Below are 18,718 nucleotides of genomic sequence, written 5' to 3'. Positions count from 1 at the left end.
GTGGTATATTCCTGTCAGAGCAGCACTAGGGAACCAGAACAGTATGTAACTGCATGTCACACACACAGATGGTAGTTTCATTTGGAGAAATTGGTTTATGGTGGTAGAAGATACGGGAAGGAGGAAGAAAAATCCACCATCACACAGGAAGAGGAAGGGCAATGGCTTGGGATGGGGGAGACCCCATCCAAAAAGTACTATCTCGCAAGGGGGAGTGTTTGAACTTCAAGTGTCCCTTCCTTGGCTGCCTGTGGTTGAGGCACAGAAGAAAGGCGACAAACCTCAAGGAGAGATGAGAAACATATAATCAGAAGTACATGAGAGACTAGGAGAGAAACAAAGGCGGGAGCACATCAGCTGGGAGGGGGCCAGGAGGACAGCCAGCATCGCAGTCCATTGCTGAGCTGGCAGCTCGGGGACAGCATGGGCCAGGGGCTGGGGCGCCAGTGCTAGCTGTGCTCGAGTGCCCTTTCAGCAGCAGCGGGCACGGGGATGAGCAAGGGGCTGCACTAGAGACACAGTAGGGGGATGGAACAAGGGACAGCAGGAGGACCAAAGTCAAAAGGTCTCTACTGTTGCCAGTGGTGTGAACCCAGCTGTCTGTGGCCCTGCCAGGTCTGCATGGCTGTTTTTGTATTAGGCCACACTCACAAGCAGCTCGGGTCACCCTGAAGCTCTACAGAAGAGGGAGTGTCAGCATTCCTCCTTCACTAGAGCCCAGGCCTTTTCCTGGGGGCACTGTAGATTTCCTGCTTCCCTCCCCCACTCAGAAAGCCCTGGTGAGGAAGGATCTCGAAGCTGAGACCTTAGGATGTGGCAGAGCTGTCACGTTCAATTCACTTACACAGGCTCAGTGGCATTTAGGGGAAGGATGGATAGGCGCTCCCCCCTCCCCAAACAGTGGGAGCAGCTAATGACTGGGTACTAATGATGCTGGCAATTAGTGCTCATGAGACGATGGTTGGGGGCTGCTCACCAGGAGAAGGTGGGAGGGACAGAGCACACACTTAGAGCAGCAGACAGATCAGTGGTGTGCAGTAAGAGGCTGCAGAAAGAGAAGCATCTCTTGGATTTGTCCAGAGAAACTGGGGAGAGGGAGACAAGTGCTTCAGGAGACACCAGGGGCCTTTCTGCTGCACCCTCCCTGCTAAGCAACATGAAGGTCAGTCAAATTGTCCTCAGGGGGATGCTGTGGGAGATGTTACTAAAAAGGTGTCTGTCTAGAGCCTTCTCCATGGGAAGCCCTGGATCCACCAGGCTTAAAACCCATGGGCAGCCAGATGATCCTCCTTGAAGAACTGCATTTCTCCTCAGCAGGGCGAGGAGGGGCGAAGGGGTGGGGGTGGCTTGCAGTGAGTAAGTTCCCTGACAATCCACAAGAATGAGAAAAGCATCAGGCTGAGATTTTTTTAGGGAAGCGTCTCCATCTTGGAGGGAAAAACCACAGCTTCTCTACTAAGTAAGGTGAGCTGGCTATAAGGTGAGGAGAGGACGAGACACAAGGGATGCGCACACGTGAGGTGATCCTGGTGGACCACAAAAAAGATGCCAGTGTCCTCGATGGCAACAGCCCACCTAGAGGCAAGCACAGGAAATGCTAAGGGAGAGATTGCCTCCTTCCACTTGGGGTCTGCAGTAACTGCTCCCACAAGGACCTTTCCTCTGCTATTGCCATCTCTGTAAACACATGCACACACCTCACTATAGCAAGGGAATAGGAGAACCAAAGGAAATGAGACACAGACAGAAGAGAAGTATTGCAAACCCTGTAATGTGAGGGAAGCACCTCACGGAACAAAATGGCTGCCATTGGCAAAAGTATGTAAAAAAGATAAGCCAGTACTGGGGGAAGTGAAAAACACCACCAAACTGATATATACTTTAGAAGTTCTGATGGTGCTGTGGTTAAAGACTGGGATGCTAACCAAAAGTTCAGCGGTTGGACCCCACCATCTGCTCTGTGGGAGAAAGATGAAGCAGTCAGCTTCCGTAAAGATGTACAGCCTTGGAAACCCTATGGGACAGTTCTACTCTGTTCTATAGGGTTGCTATGAGTTAGATTCAACTTGATGGCAGTGGGTTTGATTTTTATCTTAATACATGCTTTAAGGTGTCCGGATGGCACAAGAGGTTTGTTATTGGCTGATAACCTAAAAGTTGGTGATTCAAAGCCACCCTACAGCACCTTGGAAGAGAGGCCTGGTGATCTGCTTTTGTAAAGATTACAGCTGAGAAAACTGTATGGATCAGTTCTACTCTGTACCACATGGGGTTGTCACGAGTCAGAATCAGCCTGACAGCAGTGAGTAACAGGGTAATCACATGTTAGAGAGAGCAACCATCTCTACTAAATACTTTCCAGATAGCAACCCAAAACAAAGGAGAGTATTATCAGCCTCCTCATGGCAGAGACTACTGTGCCTTGGTCACTTCTTACTGTACTTTCTGTAGGCAGAGAAGGGAAAAGAGGGGAGACGGAAAGGCAAACGGCAGCTGCTTCAGGAAACATCAGTTCCTGGAAGGTGAGGGTGACTAGACCAAGGACACTCTTCCCAGAGAGAAGACAGGGACTTCAGTATCGCAGCTACACAGAAGTTGAGGAGGGAAGGTGGGAAAAGTTCTGTCAGATACCTCCTGCCTGACTTTTGAGATTCTGTCCAGATGAGAAGAGTAAGTAAGAGTACAAGGGTCTATCACACTAAAGACTTGAACCATGCAAGTGACTAAAAACTTTAAAAGACCATGCTATAATGAGCATGGCTTGGGGGTTGGAGGAAGACATACGCCAATCCAAAAGAGTCTTGGCTGCAGATGTGTTAATTATCACAAATATTTGGTGAAGGCAGCCAACTGTCACTGGTTGACTTGAGTTGATTGACTGAAATGCATAAGCATCACCCTCGAATCCCAGAGTCTGAATATTTTTAAAGGATTGATGCCTTTAATTACATTGAATTGTTTGCTTTAAGAGCACCTACTACCAAATCTTGTGAGCAAAATGAAAAACACATGGTGCCTCCACAAATATTCTTCACTCAATGATCTTAGAATGACCCACATCTTAAAATAAGCCCTATCAAGACTACATTAACCTATCCCTTCTTGAGGTTTTTTGTAGACCCAGAGACCATAAGAAATCTTATGGAGGAAAGCCAAGTAGTAAACACAAAGCCCCTTTCAACTCCCCAGTTGTAACTGGAAGATGAGGAAGGAAAGAGTACAAATGCAAATACAAATCTTCAGGTCTTCAAGTGCCCAGCATCCCACGTGACAAGTCTACCCAGCTCACGTTTACTGATCTAGTGCTCAAGCAAAAAGCATGAAGGCTCAGGGCAGTATTTCTAAGACAGAAGAGCCCTGTACCAAAATTGTGGACTCGGTGGCAGTGCATTTGGTTTGGTTTTGGTATAACAAAGCCAGGCAATAGATAAAAATATTCTCTTAAATCTTTTGGAGGCCAAGCAGACATTTGGAAATAGCTACCTGAACTGACACACCCAAGGGCCATGACCCAGCACAGTTTAGCAGCTGTGAATGGATCTTCTGGATCTGAGGGAAAAGAGCAGTGGGTCTGGCATTTGCCAATGGCCAGGTAAGGACCTTTCCTTTCTGCCTTCAGACTCACCTTCCTTCCTCTGGGAGCAGAGCTGGATGTGAATGCCACAAGGGTAGTTGCCTGGCTGAGCTGAAACTCTCAATCTACCTCAGGACATTAAGGCCAATCAACAGTTGCCACCAGAAGATGCCAGAGGTGAAAAAAGAATGCTCTCTAGCCCTACCCACCCCACCCTCCTTCATCACTGTCCCAATTTCACAAGTGGGAACTCACGTCTGTGGTTTTCATTTCTGTGGTTAGGTGGGGACCGTGTCTCCTGATCTTGGGCTTCATCCCCCTCCTCGCTGGCCAGGTGAGTGTGAGCGTAGTGGTAACTGAGTCCTGGCCGGTTCTTGTAGCGCTTGCCGCAGACTAGACATGGAAAGAGGAAAGAAAGGGGAAAGCACAAATGTCAGCAACCACTGCTATCATCTACCCGGGAGTGACCCTGTCCATCCACTCCAGAGCTGAGTTTACCCTTCGAAAGGATCTCTGACCTCAAGCCCCCTTCCCTCAACCCAAAGAACTAACACCACTATAACAACATGGGCCCAGGTAAAGAAAAAAAAACATTAACAGGATAGAGTCTAAGAGCTCTATGCAAGAGCTCCAGCATTTCCTAGCTGTGAGAGCTCAGACAAGTCAACCACTCTGTGCCTCAGTTTCTTTAGATGTAAAATGGGGTTGTTGTGAGAAGTTTATCTATGCAAAGCTCTTAGAATAGTATCAGGCACAAGGTAAGGGTGATTGTTATTATAACTTTGAAGTCAAAGGGCATTGAGAATCTATCTAACTCAAGAATACCCCATGGCACAGATAAGGGAGGCCCATCAAGGCTAAGGGATTTGCCTGGGAACACACAGCTAATTAGTGGCAGTGTCATGAGAAACCAAGTCTCCTATACTGTTCCTTCTACCACCCTGTGACTGACTCTTAGGTAGTAAAGTTTTACATACAGCATCCCTAGTGAATATAATAACCCAAGCTTATACCCTTGATATCTCAGGCAGGCCTCTGATACCCGAAATCTCTAAAAATGGGTCCTCATAAGCACTAAACCTCAAATGGACAGTTTGAGACAAAAGCAACAAGGGACATAACTATGTCTTCTTGGAGCCAAGAAGAAAGGGATGCAGTTTGGTTGGTTGGCTACTCAGTGCCTAGGAAGCAAAAGTCTGGCTAAATAGGTAACCCCAGACTACCACTCCCAACCTCAACCCACACACAGCCCCATTAATATCTCAGCCCCTAGGAGGGCAGTATTGCTGGTAGCAGAGGACTTGAGGCTCTTCACAATCAAAATCCCATGCCAACGCTCTAATCTCGTCTCCCTCTCCCCCAGCAGAGCAAACGCATCTGCTCCACTAAAGCACTGGAAGTTACAAGCACTAAAAGGCTCTCCTTTCCATTTGTGCTAACATGACTGTGTTCCAAAAAAACTTCATCAGGTAGTAAGAACACAGACTTCTGCATCAAACTTGGATCAAATCCCGGTTGCAGGCACCAGTGTTCAATGGCTGGGTGACCCTGGTGGTATGGAGAAGAGCTGTTGTCCTGTCATCTTATCTAATTCCCTTATTACTTCTGGTAGAGTTTCTTTCTAGATGTTCTTGGGTTTTTTAGGTATACAATATTGGGAAAAGAGATAATGTCATCTCTCCTTTCCCAAATTTATACCAACCATTTTATTTCCTTAATTTACTTGTAAGAATCACCAAAACATTATTTTAAAATGACAAAAGCAAGCATTTCCTATTTCTATGAAGCTGGATTTAGTTTTCACTATTTAGTGTAATATATTTGATTCATTTTTAGTCTTTATCATATTTAAGCAATTCTTCCTATTCCTGTTTTAGATTTTTTATTGTTGGAGAATTTTTATTGACTGCCCTTTCAGCACCATCTATTAATATATAGCTTTCCTTTAGTTTGTAGGTACGGTAAAGTATGTTGTTGTTGTTGTTGTTGTTTTGCTGTCGAGTCGGCCCCAACTCATAGCGACCCCTCCTTGGGTTTCCGAGGCAGTATCACTACGGAAGTAGGATTGCCCAACCTTCCTTCCGAGGAGTGGCTGGTGGGTTTGAACCGCCAGCCGTCTGTAAAGTATGTTAAGTTCCTAATATTTCCTATTACTGATCCATTTGGGCCATTCCTAGAACACACTCTGCTTGATACACTACTGCATTCTATTTGCTAATAATGCATTTTGCATATCTCACACTTGAGATAGATCTAGAATTTTTGGATTTTTATCAGGGTTTGGTTTTATGGTTATGTTGACTTCAAAAATGAATTGAGGAGTTTTGCTGTGCGTCTAAATAAGACACTTAATCTCTCTGTGCCTTTTTTCTTATCAGAAAAATGAGGATACTATTACTTGAAGCATAGTTTAAAGGATTATAAATAATACTTGTAGAGCACTTCATTCAGTGCCCGGCACATAATAAAATCAAAAAAACAAAACCATAACCATCTGGTTGATTCTAACTCACGGCAACCCCATGTGTTGCAGAGTAGAACTGCTCCATAGGATGGCCTAAGGCACTTGACTGCTAACCAGAAAGCTGGCAGTTCAAACCCACCAGCCATGCCTCGGAAGGAAAATTGGGCAATCTACTTCCGTAGAGATATCACCTCAGAAACCCAAGGAGGGGTCGCTATGAGTCAGGACCGGCTTGATGGCAGTGAGTTTGGTGTGGTTTTTTTTTGGTTAATCTTTACAGAAGCACGTTGTCAGGTCTTTCTTCCATACTGGGTGCGTTTGAGCCCCAACCTGTAGGTTGGTAGTTGAGCACAAACTGTTTGTGCTGCACCTAATAAGTTCTTAATAAATAATAGTGGTGGGGGGGCGCTTACTTGGTCTGCCATATCTTAAGTGTTGGCCTTCTTAAAAGAGAGACTTTGACCCTTGCCTCATGCTATGGAACATGGCAATCAATCAAACTTCCTTAATGAGGTAAGATGAGCGTCTGACATTCAAGTTGATGACCTAGCAACTATAAATTCATGCCCTGAAACTGGCTACTTACATTTTTTCTCTCGTTCTTTGTTGTAAATATTGTAGAAAAACAAATGGCACTATACATCTCAATTCCATTTGACTCAGAAAGTGAGACCTAAAGAGTCCCCATAGGTATAATCTAGGCCTTCTTGTGGCATTTTCCATTTAACCTTTTAAATGATCTGAGGTCAATAAACAGCAAATTATGGGGTCATTGGATATAAATCCATTTAGTCACCAAGTGTTCTGTTGGTGAGGAATATTCAAAATAATGATAAAAAATACCAGTATCTACAAAAGGAAGCTTCATCTGCCTTTGCAGATCTCCCCACTGTAATTTCTATGGAATTTCATATATGTCTTTTTGTTATGTCCATTGTCACTGTCTTCTTTAATCACAGAATTTCAGGACCTGAATGATCATGTAGTCTGACCACATATCAAATTATTTTATTGCTACTAATATTCTGGAGGGAGTCCCTACATGGTGAGTCCCTAACTCTTGGCTACTAACTGAAAAGTTCAAGTCCACCTAAACGCTCCTTGGAAGAAAGGTCTGGTGTTCTACTTCCAAAACATCAGCCATTGAAAACTCTATGGAAAAAGAGGGAGGGAGAGAATGGAGGCTTTTGTTTGTAGGGCATTGAGTTTAATAGTGGTGGAATATTTTGGAAAAGGACAGCAATAATGGTGGCATAACATGAAAAATGTCATTAACATCCCTGAGCTGCAAATGTGGAAGTTGTTATGTTGACTAATGTCTTGTTGTGTATATTTTCACCACAATAGAAGTGAAAAAATAACAAAACCCTGTGGAGCATAGTTCTACCTTGACACATATGGGGTCACCATGAGTAGAAACTGTTCAAGAGCAATGGATTTTTGAATATTCTAGAAGCCTGTCTGGACAACTCCACTGATGGGGAACTCACTACCATAAGATTATGCATTTACTTTTTGGACTCCTTGAATTATAGTTATGACTGCATGGGAGGATCTCTCTTAAGGACATTTCATGTCTGTTTCATCTTGATATTATCAACAACTCCTGCACATATGTTGCCATGTACATATTATACCCTCAAAACATATTTATTGAGTGAAACTGAAACACATTGTGGGAAAACTAGGAGATGGGAGAGGAGGTATTCTCATAGAATATGATCCATCTGTCCACATTAATCTAATACTAATAGTTCTTAAAACCTACAAAACCAAAGTAAAAAGCTTCCCTTATATCCTTCCCCAGCACTCATAGAGAGTGAATTTTTAAAGTAAATCCTTTTACCAGAACAGAGATTCCCAAAGAATAGTCCCTAGAGGAACACCATCACAATCATCTGGGAACTTGACGTTGTTGTTATTGTTGTTGTTATGTGCTGTCGAGTCAGACCCGACTCATAGCGACCCCTCCTTGGGTTTCCGAGGCAGTATCACTACAGAAGTAGATTGCCCCATCTTCCTTCCAAGGAGTGGCTAGTGGGCACCAGCCTTCTGGTTAGCAGTCAAGTGCCTTAGGCACTATGCTACCAGAGCTCCCGAGGTAAGATCTAGCAGTCTGTTTTAACAAGTCTTTCAGGTGATTCTGACAATCAATAAATTTTGAGAATGATTATGCTAGGAGTGGGAGTATATTTAGGCTTAACTCCACCCACTTTGTATCCACCTGCCCTCTTGAATGGATACAATGACAGGCAGGGGTAATGGGAGGCAGCCCTGAGGCCTAGAACCAGTGGGCACATGGAGGTCCTGGAAACCAGAAAATTTAACCATGATCCCTTTACGAAGACCTGAGTAGAGCTTCATTGTTTGCTTGTACCATGCCATTCTTTCAACATCAGGTCTTCAACTCAAGAAAACATTCATGACACATCTAGTGTGTGCCCAGCCCTGAGGTACCAGAAGGGCAGAGATTAACAAGACCCAGTCCACTTCCTGCAGGAGTTCACAATTCAGCAGAAGAGATGCACATGTAAACAAGAAGTAGAAGGTGGGATACAGGCATCAGCATGAGTGTGAGCCATGCAAAAAGGGGCATAAAAAAGATGGCCAGCATGTGGCTTGAGTGTGATGGGGATATCTTCCACAAGGGAGGAACAGTGGAGCTGCCCTTGTGAGATGAGCAAGATTCACTAAGCAAAGGAGGAAAGGACATTCCAAGCAGAGTTAAAACCTGTAGAAGTCTCTGAGTGGTTAAAAAAAAAGAAAAAAAGAGTTAATGCTTTCAACTGCTAACCAAAAGGTTGGACATTTGAGTCCACCTGGAGGTGCCTCAGAAGAAAGGCCTGGTGATCTCCTTCTGAAAAATCAGCCATGGAAAACCCCATGGAGCACAATTCTGCTCTGACACACATAGAGTCATCACCAGTCCAAACAGACTCAACAGCAGCATCAAAAGACCAAAAAGCACATTCAATACAGCATATCTGAGGAACTGGGGGCATTCACTAAAGCCGGTGTGAAGAAGGTGTTGGGGCAGGAAGAGAGAGGGACTAACAAGAGGAAGCAGGATAGGACTTTATGCTGGCAACAGGAAGTCAAGGCAGGAGTTTATTCAGAGGGCCAACTTAATTACATTTATATTTTAGAAATACTACTTAAGATCATGGTGCAGAAGATGGATTTGAAGGTGGCAAGATGCTATTTAATTTTCTGTGTGTGAAACAATGACTTAAGAATGGAGAGGAAGAACATGATGGGACAGGGGTTAAACAAAGAAACTCTGGTGGGAAGGGAAAGGGTGTAAACAGCAAGGTGGAGCCTAGAAAGACTAGCGTGGGCTCCCCGGTCTTGTACGATCTAGCCCCTGCCTACCTTTCCAGCCTCATCTGATACTATGTTCTACCTCATTCTCAGCCCTCCCACCCACTGGCCTTCTTTTGATTTTGTGAACATTTTTCTTTCTACCACAGAGCATTCGCATAAGCTATTTCCTCTACCCAGAATGATCCCCCAGTCCCACCATCTTCCTTAACTTGCCTAATTAACACTTAATCATATTTCAGGTCTAGGTTCAAGTATCCTTCCTCAAGGAAATTTATAATCACAATTATCAGATTCCATCAAGTCATCTCCAACTCACGGCCACCCCATGCACATCAGAGTAGAACCGTGCTCCATAAAGCTTTCAGTGGTTGGTTTTTCTGGAAGTAGATCACTAGGTCTTTCTTCCAAGGCACCTCTGGGTGGATTTGAGTGGCTGACTAACATGTTAGTTAGCAGCCAAGCATGTTAATAATTTGCACCACCCAGAAACTAACCAAAATTAAGCTCACTGCCTTCAAGTCGATTCGATTCATAGAGACCCGTCCTTGGGTTTCTGAGGCAGTATCTCTACAGAAGTAGATTGCCCAACCTTCCTTCCAAGGAGTGGCTGGTGCATTTGAACCACCAGCTTTGTGGTTAGCAGTCAAATGCATTAGGCACTATGCCACCAGAGCACCTTAATCAAAGTTAGGTCTCCAGATTTAAGACCTTCCTAGGACTGATCATGAATCAATACGTGTCTCTCCCATTGTCGGCAAGTGGGAAGACCCTGTGGGTTTGCATACTGTTGCGTCTCTAGTGACCAGCATGGGCCCTGACTTGTGGTAGACACTGAATATCAGCTAAAGGAAGGAAAGAAGATGCCCAGGTTTTCTGACATGGACAACCAGGTAGAAGGATGTGGGAGGACAACTGGATTTAAGGAAGACAGAAAAAGAGTTCAGTCCAGGATTAGCTTTATACACCTGGAGTTAAGGACCAAAAACCAAAAAACCAAATTCACTGCCATCAAGTTGATTTTGACTCATAGCAACCCCTCCTTGGGCTTCTGAGGCAGAATCTCTATGGAAATAGATTGCTCAGTCTTCCTTCTGAGGAGTGACTGGTGGGTTTGAACCACTAGCCTTCTAGTGTAGTACCTTGGGCACCACACCACCAGAGCTCCCAGAGTTAGGGACAAATGCATGGATTTTGCAGTTGGAAGTGTGGCAATGGAAGCCACAGGTATGGAGAGAAGTGGCAAGAAAGATTGTGGAGACAGAGAAAAGAAGCATGGACATAGGACAGAACTCCAGCATCTTAAGATTCTGAGGAACAAAGACAAAGTCCTTTTTTTAAAAATTCACTGAGAAAGAACCAGTCAGGAGTGAGCCACAAAAGCCAAAGTAGGAGGGTCTCAAGATGGCAGTAACGATGAAAATGGCAGTAATGACGATAAGGCCAGTCACAGCAACTGCTAACAGCTATTGAGTGTTGAGCTTACAACAGGACATGGCTTGTTCTAAGTGCTTCAAGTAAGTTTACTCACAGAAAATGCCCAGTTTTACAGAGGAGACTTGGATGCAGACGCAGAGCCAGGATGACATCAGAAGTCTAAGAAAGCTCTTAGAAAGGTAGGGACTGAGAAGATACCACCAGATTGGCAATTAGGAAGTCACTCTACTTAAGAAGGGACTCAATGACATCATGGAGGACAAGACTAGACTACAGAGAGTTGGGACACTCCTAGCAGTGAGGATATGGTGGCAGGGCCAACAGACAATTCCTTCCAGCCTGGCTGAGCAGGGAAGGAAGAGTGAGGCTGGTGGGCGTGGGGACTGTGGAGTCATGGGAGGCTGGTGCGGGCTTGTTGGTTAATAGGAGAGGTCCTTGAGTGGGTTGGTAAGCTGAAGAGAAAGAGGCAGGAGAGAGGAGTTTGAAAGGCATGATTGGAGTTAATAGAGCAAAATGCCTGACCCCAAAATGAAGCTTCTGACCCCAAGTCCCAGTCCTTAAGAATGACTTCATCATAGGGACAAGAGATATGGCCAAGACTTCCAAGATTTATTTTGCTTGAATTGCATCAGGAACTGACTGCTACATTTAGATGGAAAGAAATGCCTTGGAAATTCTGCTTTGTCTAGCTTGGAAGAGAATGAAAATCCAGCACTTTCTTAATCATATCTTCCTGCCACTACAAACACTTATAAGATGCACAGGGCTGGCTTCATGGGTGTGTGACCTGTGCAGTCACATAGAGCCCTGCACTCTGAAGGGCCCAGGTTTGGTTTAATGCTCTGCTGTCACCATCTTGAAATTCTTAATAATTTCTTGAAGAAGTGGCCCATATTTTCATTTTGCCCTGTTGTTGTTGTTGTTATGTGCCATCAAGTCGTACCCAACTCATAGTGACCCCCTCTTGGGTTTCCGAGGCAATATCACTACAGAAGTAGATTGCCCAACCTTCCTTCTGAGGAGTGGCTGGTGGGTTTGAACCACCAGCCTTCTGGTTAGCAGTCAAGTGCCTTAGGCACTACGCTACCAGAGCTCCCTCATTTTACCCTGTTATGTTGTTTTTTGTTATTTGCCATCGAGTCGACCCCGACTCATAGCAACCCCTCCTTGGGTTTCTGAGGCAGTATCACTACGGAAGTAGGAATGCCCAACCTTCCTTCCGAGGAGTGGCTGGTGGGTTTGAACTGCCAGCCTTCTGGTTAGCAGTCAAGTGCCTTAGGCTACCATTTTACCCTAGGCCCTGCAAATTATATAGCCAGTCCTGGAAACTCATTTGGGCTAGGGTGAAAATGCAAACTAAGTCACCTCAAAGAGCTGACCTGATAGTGTAAGAACTGCCAGGTGAACCCAGGACCAACCAGGCCTGAGTCAGGAGCAAAAGTCCTTTCTGAAGTGGCCTTTGAAGTCTGGCCAGGGCAGTTACTCACTCAGCAGTCATGATTCCAGTGCCATCAGCTGCTCTGGTCCTGCCCTCAGAATGTGTAGTGGGTGAGTAGGCTGAGTCTGAACTGCCCTGGTTCAAATCCTGGAAATGCTGCTGGCTTGCTATACCTTTGCATGAGATGCTAAACCCCTCTGTGCCTCAGCTTCCTCTCTGGGAAAGGGGGTTGAGAATGACAGCAGTATGCATGTGAAAGCTGGATAATGAAAAAGGAAGACAGACAAAGAATTGATGCATTTGATAGGCAAGAAGGACACAGGGAAAGGGTAACCTCAGGGAGGAAGTGGGAAGAGAGCTCTGACAGTGAGGACTGTAAACAGTGTCACAAAACAAAATGTGTATGAACTGTTGAATGTAAAATGAATCTTCCTTGTAAAATTTCACCCAAATTACAGTAAACATTTTTTTTTAAATTAATGTATTTGAACCACGCTGTTGGCGAAGAATATTGAATGTACCATGGACTTCTAGAATGAACAAATCAGTCTTAGAAGAAATACAACCAGAATGTTCCTTAGAAGTAAGGATGGTGAGGCTTTGGCTCACTTATTTGGTATCATGAAGAAAGACCAATCACTAGAAAAGAACATCATGGTTGGTAAAACAGAGAGTCAGCAAAAATGAGGAGAACCTTCCATGAGATGAATTGACACAACAGCCAAAACAATGGACTCAAACATAGCAATGACCATGAAGAAGGCACAGGACCAGGTAACAGTTCGTTCTGTTACGCACAGGTCATCATGGGTCAGAGACACCTCGGGAACTAAAACCAACAACGACAGCACAGTTCCTTCACAGCTGTGAGGGTTACCTTCAAGGATGCATCTAAAACAGTGCCCTGCATATAGTAAGTCTCAGTAATTGTCAGCTATTATGATCCTCCCTGCAATCAAATGGGCAGCAGAAAAAAAAAAAAAAAAAAGGAAAAGAAAAAACCAAAAGAAGAAAAAAATCTAGTAGTTTCAAGACTAGGCTTGTGGAGTAGCCAGCAAAAGAAGGTGGGGAAGGAAACATTCTGAAAATAAAGTCCTGGAACCATCTGCTATCCTTTTGTCGCGTCAATAATCTCTCTCTGAATTATCTGTGGTATGGAATCAGACTGAGCCTAGAGACTGCTAAAGCATTGCGAGAGGGCCGTGTCCCCATCTCCCCCTCCAATCTCCTTCCCCCAGGCTTGCGTCTTTGCATCATGCACCTCTGAAGCCACTGCCCCTGGGACCAGCCAGTCCTGCCTGTGCAGCCTCAGCTCCTCGGTTCACCTTGGCAAGCATGCACCTGGGCTTTGTGTTCCTGGCACGGCACACTTAGACAGGACCAGCTGTGACAATGATGAAGGTCCAGCTCCCCTTCCTCTCTCTCCTTCCCCCCGGTGACAGATCCATCTGTCAAGCTGCAGAAACACTTTTGCCCCCTTCCCAGCCCAGGGCCAGATCCTCCATGCAGGACCTCCTGTCTGGAGTTCTGAGCCCTTCAGTGTTGCCCCAAAATACCTACAACATCCCCCACCCCGGCCCTACCCCACTCACTCCTTCTTGTCCAGAGGCGGAGGCGGAGGAGGAGGGGAAGAACAGGGGCAGTTTGTATGAACAAAGCCGGCTGCAGCAGACAGCAGAATCCTTCCTGCCGGGGAGAAGCGGCTGCCTTCCCCACTGATAACTTAATGACTCTGGCACATTTTCATCAGCCCAACTTGGAGCACGCAGTGGGTATCTGAGCCAGTGGTTTCCGAGAGACTGAAAGCAATTACGGGATGAGCCTCCAGAAGAAAAAGCTGGGCCTTGGGAATCACCAGGCCGCATCTCATTCCCAGCTCTGCCCCAGGTATTCACATACAACCCTGAGGACGCCACCCCCTCTCTCCGCAGCTCAACTTCCTCATCTGTAAAACAGACCCAGCAGTGCCTGTCAGCTGTAATAACTTAAAGGCATCATACCTGGAGACAATCAGGCAGGCAAACAGTCCTCCATTTAATCTCACTACCACTCTTGAGATTATTATTATTATTCTCATTTTACAGGTAAGGAAACTGAGACGTGGCAGGGTGAAGCAATCCCTTCAATGTCAGAGGAAGGGCTTGAACTCAGGTCTCTCTGACTTTGAAGCACCCACCTGAAAGATAACAGTGGTGGTTGTCCATTTGCCACCCCTCCCAAGCCCTGGCAGCATAGTGCCTAAGGCACTTGACTACTAACCAGAAGGCTGGCAGTTCAAACCCACCAGCCACTCCTCGGAAGGAAGGTTGGGCAATCTACTTCCGTAGCGATACTGCCTCGGAAACCCAAGGAGGCGTCACTATGAATCGGGTCCAACTCAATGTCACATAACAACAACAACCCAAGGCCTGTGGGCTGAACTCTATGACCTGCTTCACTTTGCCTTACTTCTGGTTGAGTTTGGCAGAAGAAGGGAGGGTGAGAAGAAAGAGAAAGTAGGTATTTGCCTCCCATCCTTTTTGCTTTAGGTCTGTGTGTGGGGCAAATGGTTTGCATTCAACTGCTAGGTTGGTGGTTCCAAGCCACCCAGCAGTGTAAAGCTTGCAACCAAGAAAACCCTATGTGGCAGTTTACATGGGGTTCCCATGAATCAGAATCACCTCCACAACTTTGGGTTTTTTGTTTTGTTTTGTTTTCCCTTCCTGCTTGAGCACCATGCTGGTGCAGGGCTGTGCCTGCCCTCTGTGGCTGCAAGCACGAGTCAGGAAGCCTCAAGTACTCCACGGCTCTGGCCCTCACTGGCTCTGTGGACCATGTTCTCCCCTTGCCCTTGAGGGCTCAAGATAGGGGAGGGCTTTCCACTCTCCTTTGTGGGTACCTTTATCCTATCCACACCTCTGTAATCACTCCTTCATCAAATTATCTTCCATTCAGCCCTTCTGAGTGGAATCCTGTGCCCTCCTGGATCTAGACAGATACAAAAGGAAGCTGTTTTCATAGGAGAATCACACTCTCCTCGACTGCTTCCAAAAGAAATTTGGGGTTCTGCACACCTCCCAACAGCCCTCCACCTACTCTTTGCAGAGCTGTGGGACAGAGGATTGCCTACAACCACCATCTCCTAACCCTAAGTGTGGAGAAACCCAAAGTGAGGAAAGCTCCCCCAGTGACTCTCAGATACCAACTCAGGTTGTGGCAAAACACATGAGATATTCAAAAAACCACCAGCTCAGACTGGGGTACTTAGGGTGGGGTTGCTAATCCCCTGGATGGATCCATCTGTCAAGATGCAAAAACAGTTTTGCCCTCTTCCCAGCCCAGGGCTGGATTCTCCATGCAGGACATCCTAGGACAGCTCTAAATGCCCAGGCTTTTCTCAAGAGCCACCACGGTTCCACAGAGCACACAGTGATAAAAAGCCAGGCCCCAAGGTTCACCCAGGCCCTGCAACGTTCAGACCCTCCTCTGCTTAAGGGACAAGAAGCTCCTTTTGTTCAAGTCCGGGGCTAACCACACCCAAGGTTTCCCCTCTCTCTCCTCTCACAGCCAGGAGGCCAGCAGTGTGGGTGGCCCTCGTGAGACCTGGAGTTTGGCCCTGGCTCTGGGATGAACCCACTACACACCCTTGGACAGATCCCATACCTTTCTAGGCCCTGGTCTCGTTTGTAAAAATATGGGGGTTGGATCAGATGATCTCTAGGTCCCCTCCATTCTAGCACTTCTCAGCTGTTTTCTCTGGGCCTTCCAAGACCTGTGTGCCTCTTAAAGCTATTGTTCCTTCAACTGCAACAGAAAAAAAAAAAAAAAAGGTAGGCTCCCAGCCATAGGTTCCATTGGGAACTGGCTACACCCCTCTCCCCACCACACCAAGGAAGGTCTGCAGCTGCCTTCCTGTGGCTCCCTTGCATCTTCTAGGCCACCCTTGATGCTTATTTTAAACTGACTTCTTCTGGATAGAGACACTGGGGGCTGGGATAGGGAGGTGGAGCATCTCGATTTCTCAGAGCCACACTCCCAGGGGCTTGGCCCTAACCTATCTATTAGGAGGGAGCCCAGGGCCAGGCTCCATCAAACTCTGCTGATCCATGAGTGCTGTGTCTTTATCCAGGGAGATTCTGCTCATTTTTGGAATTTGCCATATGTGAATATGACTCCCAGTTTAAAAGCCAGGAAGAATGGAGATGAACACCAAGCCTTTCATTTCAAAATTCATATAACCTGATTTTGGATCCCCAGCAGAGTAAAAGAACATTTCAAGATCTATCCTGAAATACAATGATAATAGAATATCTATCTATACATCTACAAGGAAGATCAGTTACTATGACGATTATTCAAATTTACACTCCAACCACTATCGCCAGAGATGAAGAACTTGAAGATTGTTACCAACTTCTGCAGTCAGAAATTGATTAAATATTCAATAAAGATGCACTGGTAATTAATCCGAGGGACTAGCAGACCATGAAAACCTCAGCCTATATGGTTCTGAGACCAAAAAAACTTGATGGTGCCCAGCTACCACTGTCAACCACTCAGAAAAGGATCAAAGTAGGAGACCCTGCATAGATTGGGAGAGAAATGTGGAACAAAACTCAAAATCATGAAAAAGACCAGGCTTACTGGTCTGATAGAGACTGGTAAAACCCCCAAGACTATGACCCTAGTCACCCTTCAGCCTTGCAATTGAACTCACTCCCATGGCTTAACTTCTAGCCAAACAATAGACAGGACTACAAAGGAAACAATTACACCAAGTAGGTAGACTCCTTAGAACAATCAACCATGGGAGATCAGGGCAACATTTGCACAGCAAGATAGCTCAGAGGGCAAGAATGCACAGGAAAGAGTCTCAACAACTCAACTTGCTGCCATCAAGTCGGATCCGACTCAGAGTGACCCCTCCTTGGGTTTCTGAGGCAGTATCACTACAGAAGTAGATTCCCCAATCTTCCTTCTGAGGAGTGGCTGGTGGGTTTGAACCACCAACCTTCTGGTTAGCAGTCAAATGCCTTAGGCACTACACCACCAGAGCTACTTACAGGAAAGAAGGTCACAGGGAAAAGGTAGCCACAGGGAGGAAGTGGGAAGACAGCTGTTACATTATGGGGATTGCAAGCAATGTCATGAAACAAAATGTGTATGAATTGTTGAATGGAAAATGAATTTGCTCTGTAAACTTTCACCCAAATCACAATAACCCAAAAACTAAACTGACTACCATCAAGTCAATTCTGAATCATAGTGACCCCAATTGGGTTTCCAAGGCTATAAATATTTATGGAAGTAGATTGCCTCATGTTTCTGCTACATTGCAGCAGGTGAGTTTGAACCAGCAATCTTCCGGTTAGCAGCCAAATGCCTTTACCTACTATGCCACCATTAAAAAAATAAAACAAAACAAATAATCAAACATAAGAAAAAAAGATGCATTGATAATTACTGGTGGTTGGAATATGGAAGCTGGAAACAAAGGAGGATTAGTAATTGGAAAATATAGTTTTGGTGATAAAATGACACAGGAGATTGCATAACAGAATTTTGCAAGACCAATGACTTATTCATTGGAAATAGCTTTAATTTGATCCTTTTCCAAGTGGTTGGTAGTGGTAACTGGGTACCATATCTAGTTCTTTTGGTCTCAGAGCCATGTAGGCTGAGGTTTGCATGGTCCACTAGTCCCTTGGACTAATTATCAATGCATCTTGACTGCATATTAATCAATATGCAAATATAAATGGTAACTATACATGTAGAAAGGAGCTCTGGTGGTGCAGTGGTTAAGCGGGGCTGCTAATCAAATGGTCAGTGATTCAAACACACTGGCCACTCTGTGGGGAAAAGATATGGCAGTCTGCTTCCATAAAATTTACAGCCTTGGAAACCCAATAGGGCAGTTTTACCCTGTCTTATAGGGTCACTATGAGTCAGAATCAATTTGACAGCAATGGGTTAATACACATGAACCTCACTGAGTGGAATAAACAGGAATCAAATCAACTACATCTGTGTAAAGAGACTATGGAGAAGCTCAATATCATCAGTCAGAACAAGGCCAGGGGCTGACTGCGGAACAAACTATCAATTGCTCATATACAAGTTCAAGTTGAATTGTGCTCTTGCAGAACTTGTACATAGACTGAGAGGCAGTTGTTTGAACAGAACAAGTTGTTTGAACGGTTGTTTAAGCAGAACAAGGGTATACACATGGTTTAAAATCAGGAAAAATGTGTATCAGGGTTGTATCCTTTCATCATACTTATTCAATCTGTATGCTGAGCAAGTAACCCAAAAAGCTGGACTATATGGAGAAGAATGCACATCAGGATTGGAGGAAGATTCATTAGCAAGCTGCAATATGCAGATAACACAACCTTGCTTGCTGAAAACAAAGAGAACTTGAGGCACCTATTGATAAAGAGCAAAGACTAAAAGACTACAGCCTTCAGTAAGGATTACACCTTAACATTAAAAAAAAAAAAAA

General features: G+C 45.2%; 1 protein-coding gene across 1 annotated transcript in view; it reads right to left on the bottom strand.

Moving 5' to 3' along the window:
* DPF3 (double PHD fingers 3) overlaps nt 1-18,718 on the bottom strand; it is a 340,339-nt gene that overhangs the window by 34,335 nt on the left and 287,286 nt on the right. Inside the window, 1 exon segment of the mRNA XM_042781015.1 lies at nt 3,830-3,967. Coding sequence (XP_042636949.1) covers nt 3,830-3,967 — 138 coding nt within the window.

Source organism: Orycteropus afer, unplaced genomic scaffold (assembly GCF_000298275.1).
Source record: "Orycteropus afer afer isolate SDZICR_OR568_19922 unplaced genomic scaffold, OryAfe1.0 scaffold00079, whole genome shotgun sequence".
NCBI classification, from domain to species: Eukaryota; Metazoa; Chordata; class Mammalia; order Tubulidentata; family Orycteropodidae; genus Orycteropus; species Orycteropus afer.
This window is presented reverse-complemented; position numbering and strand designations above follow the sequence as displayed.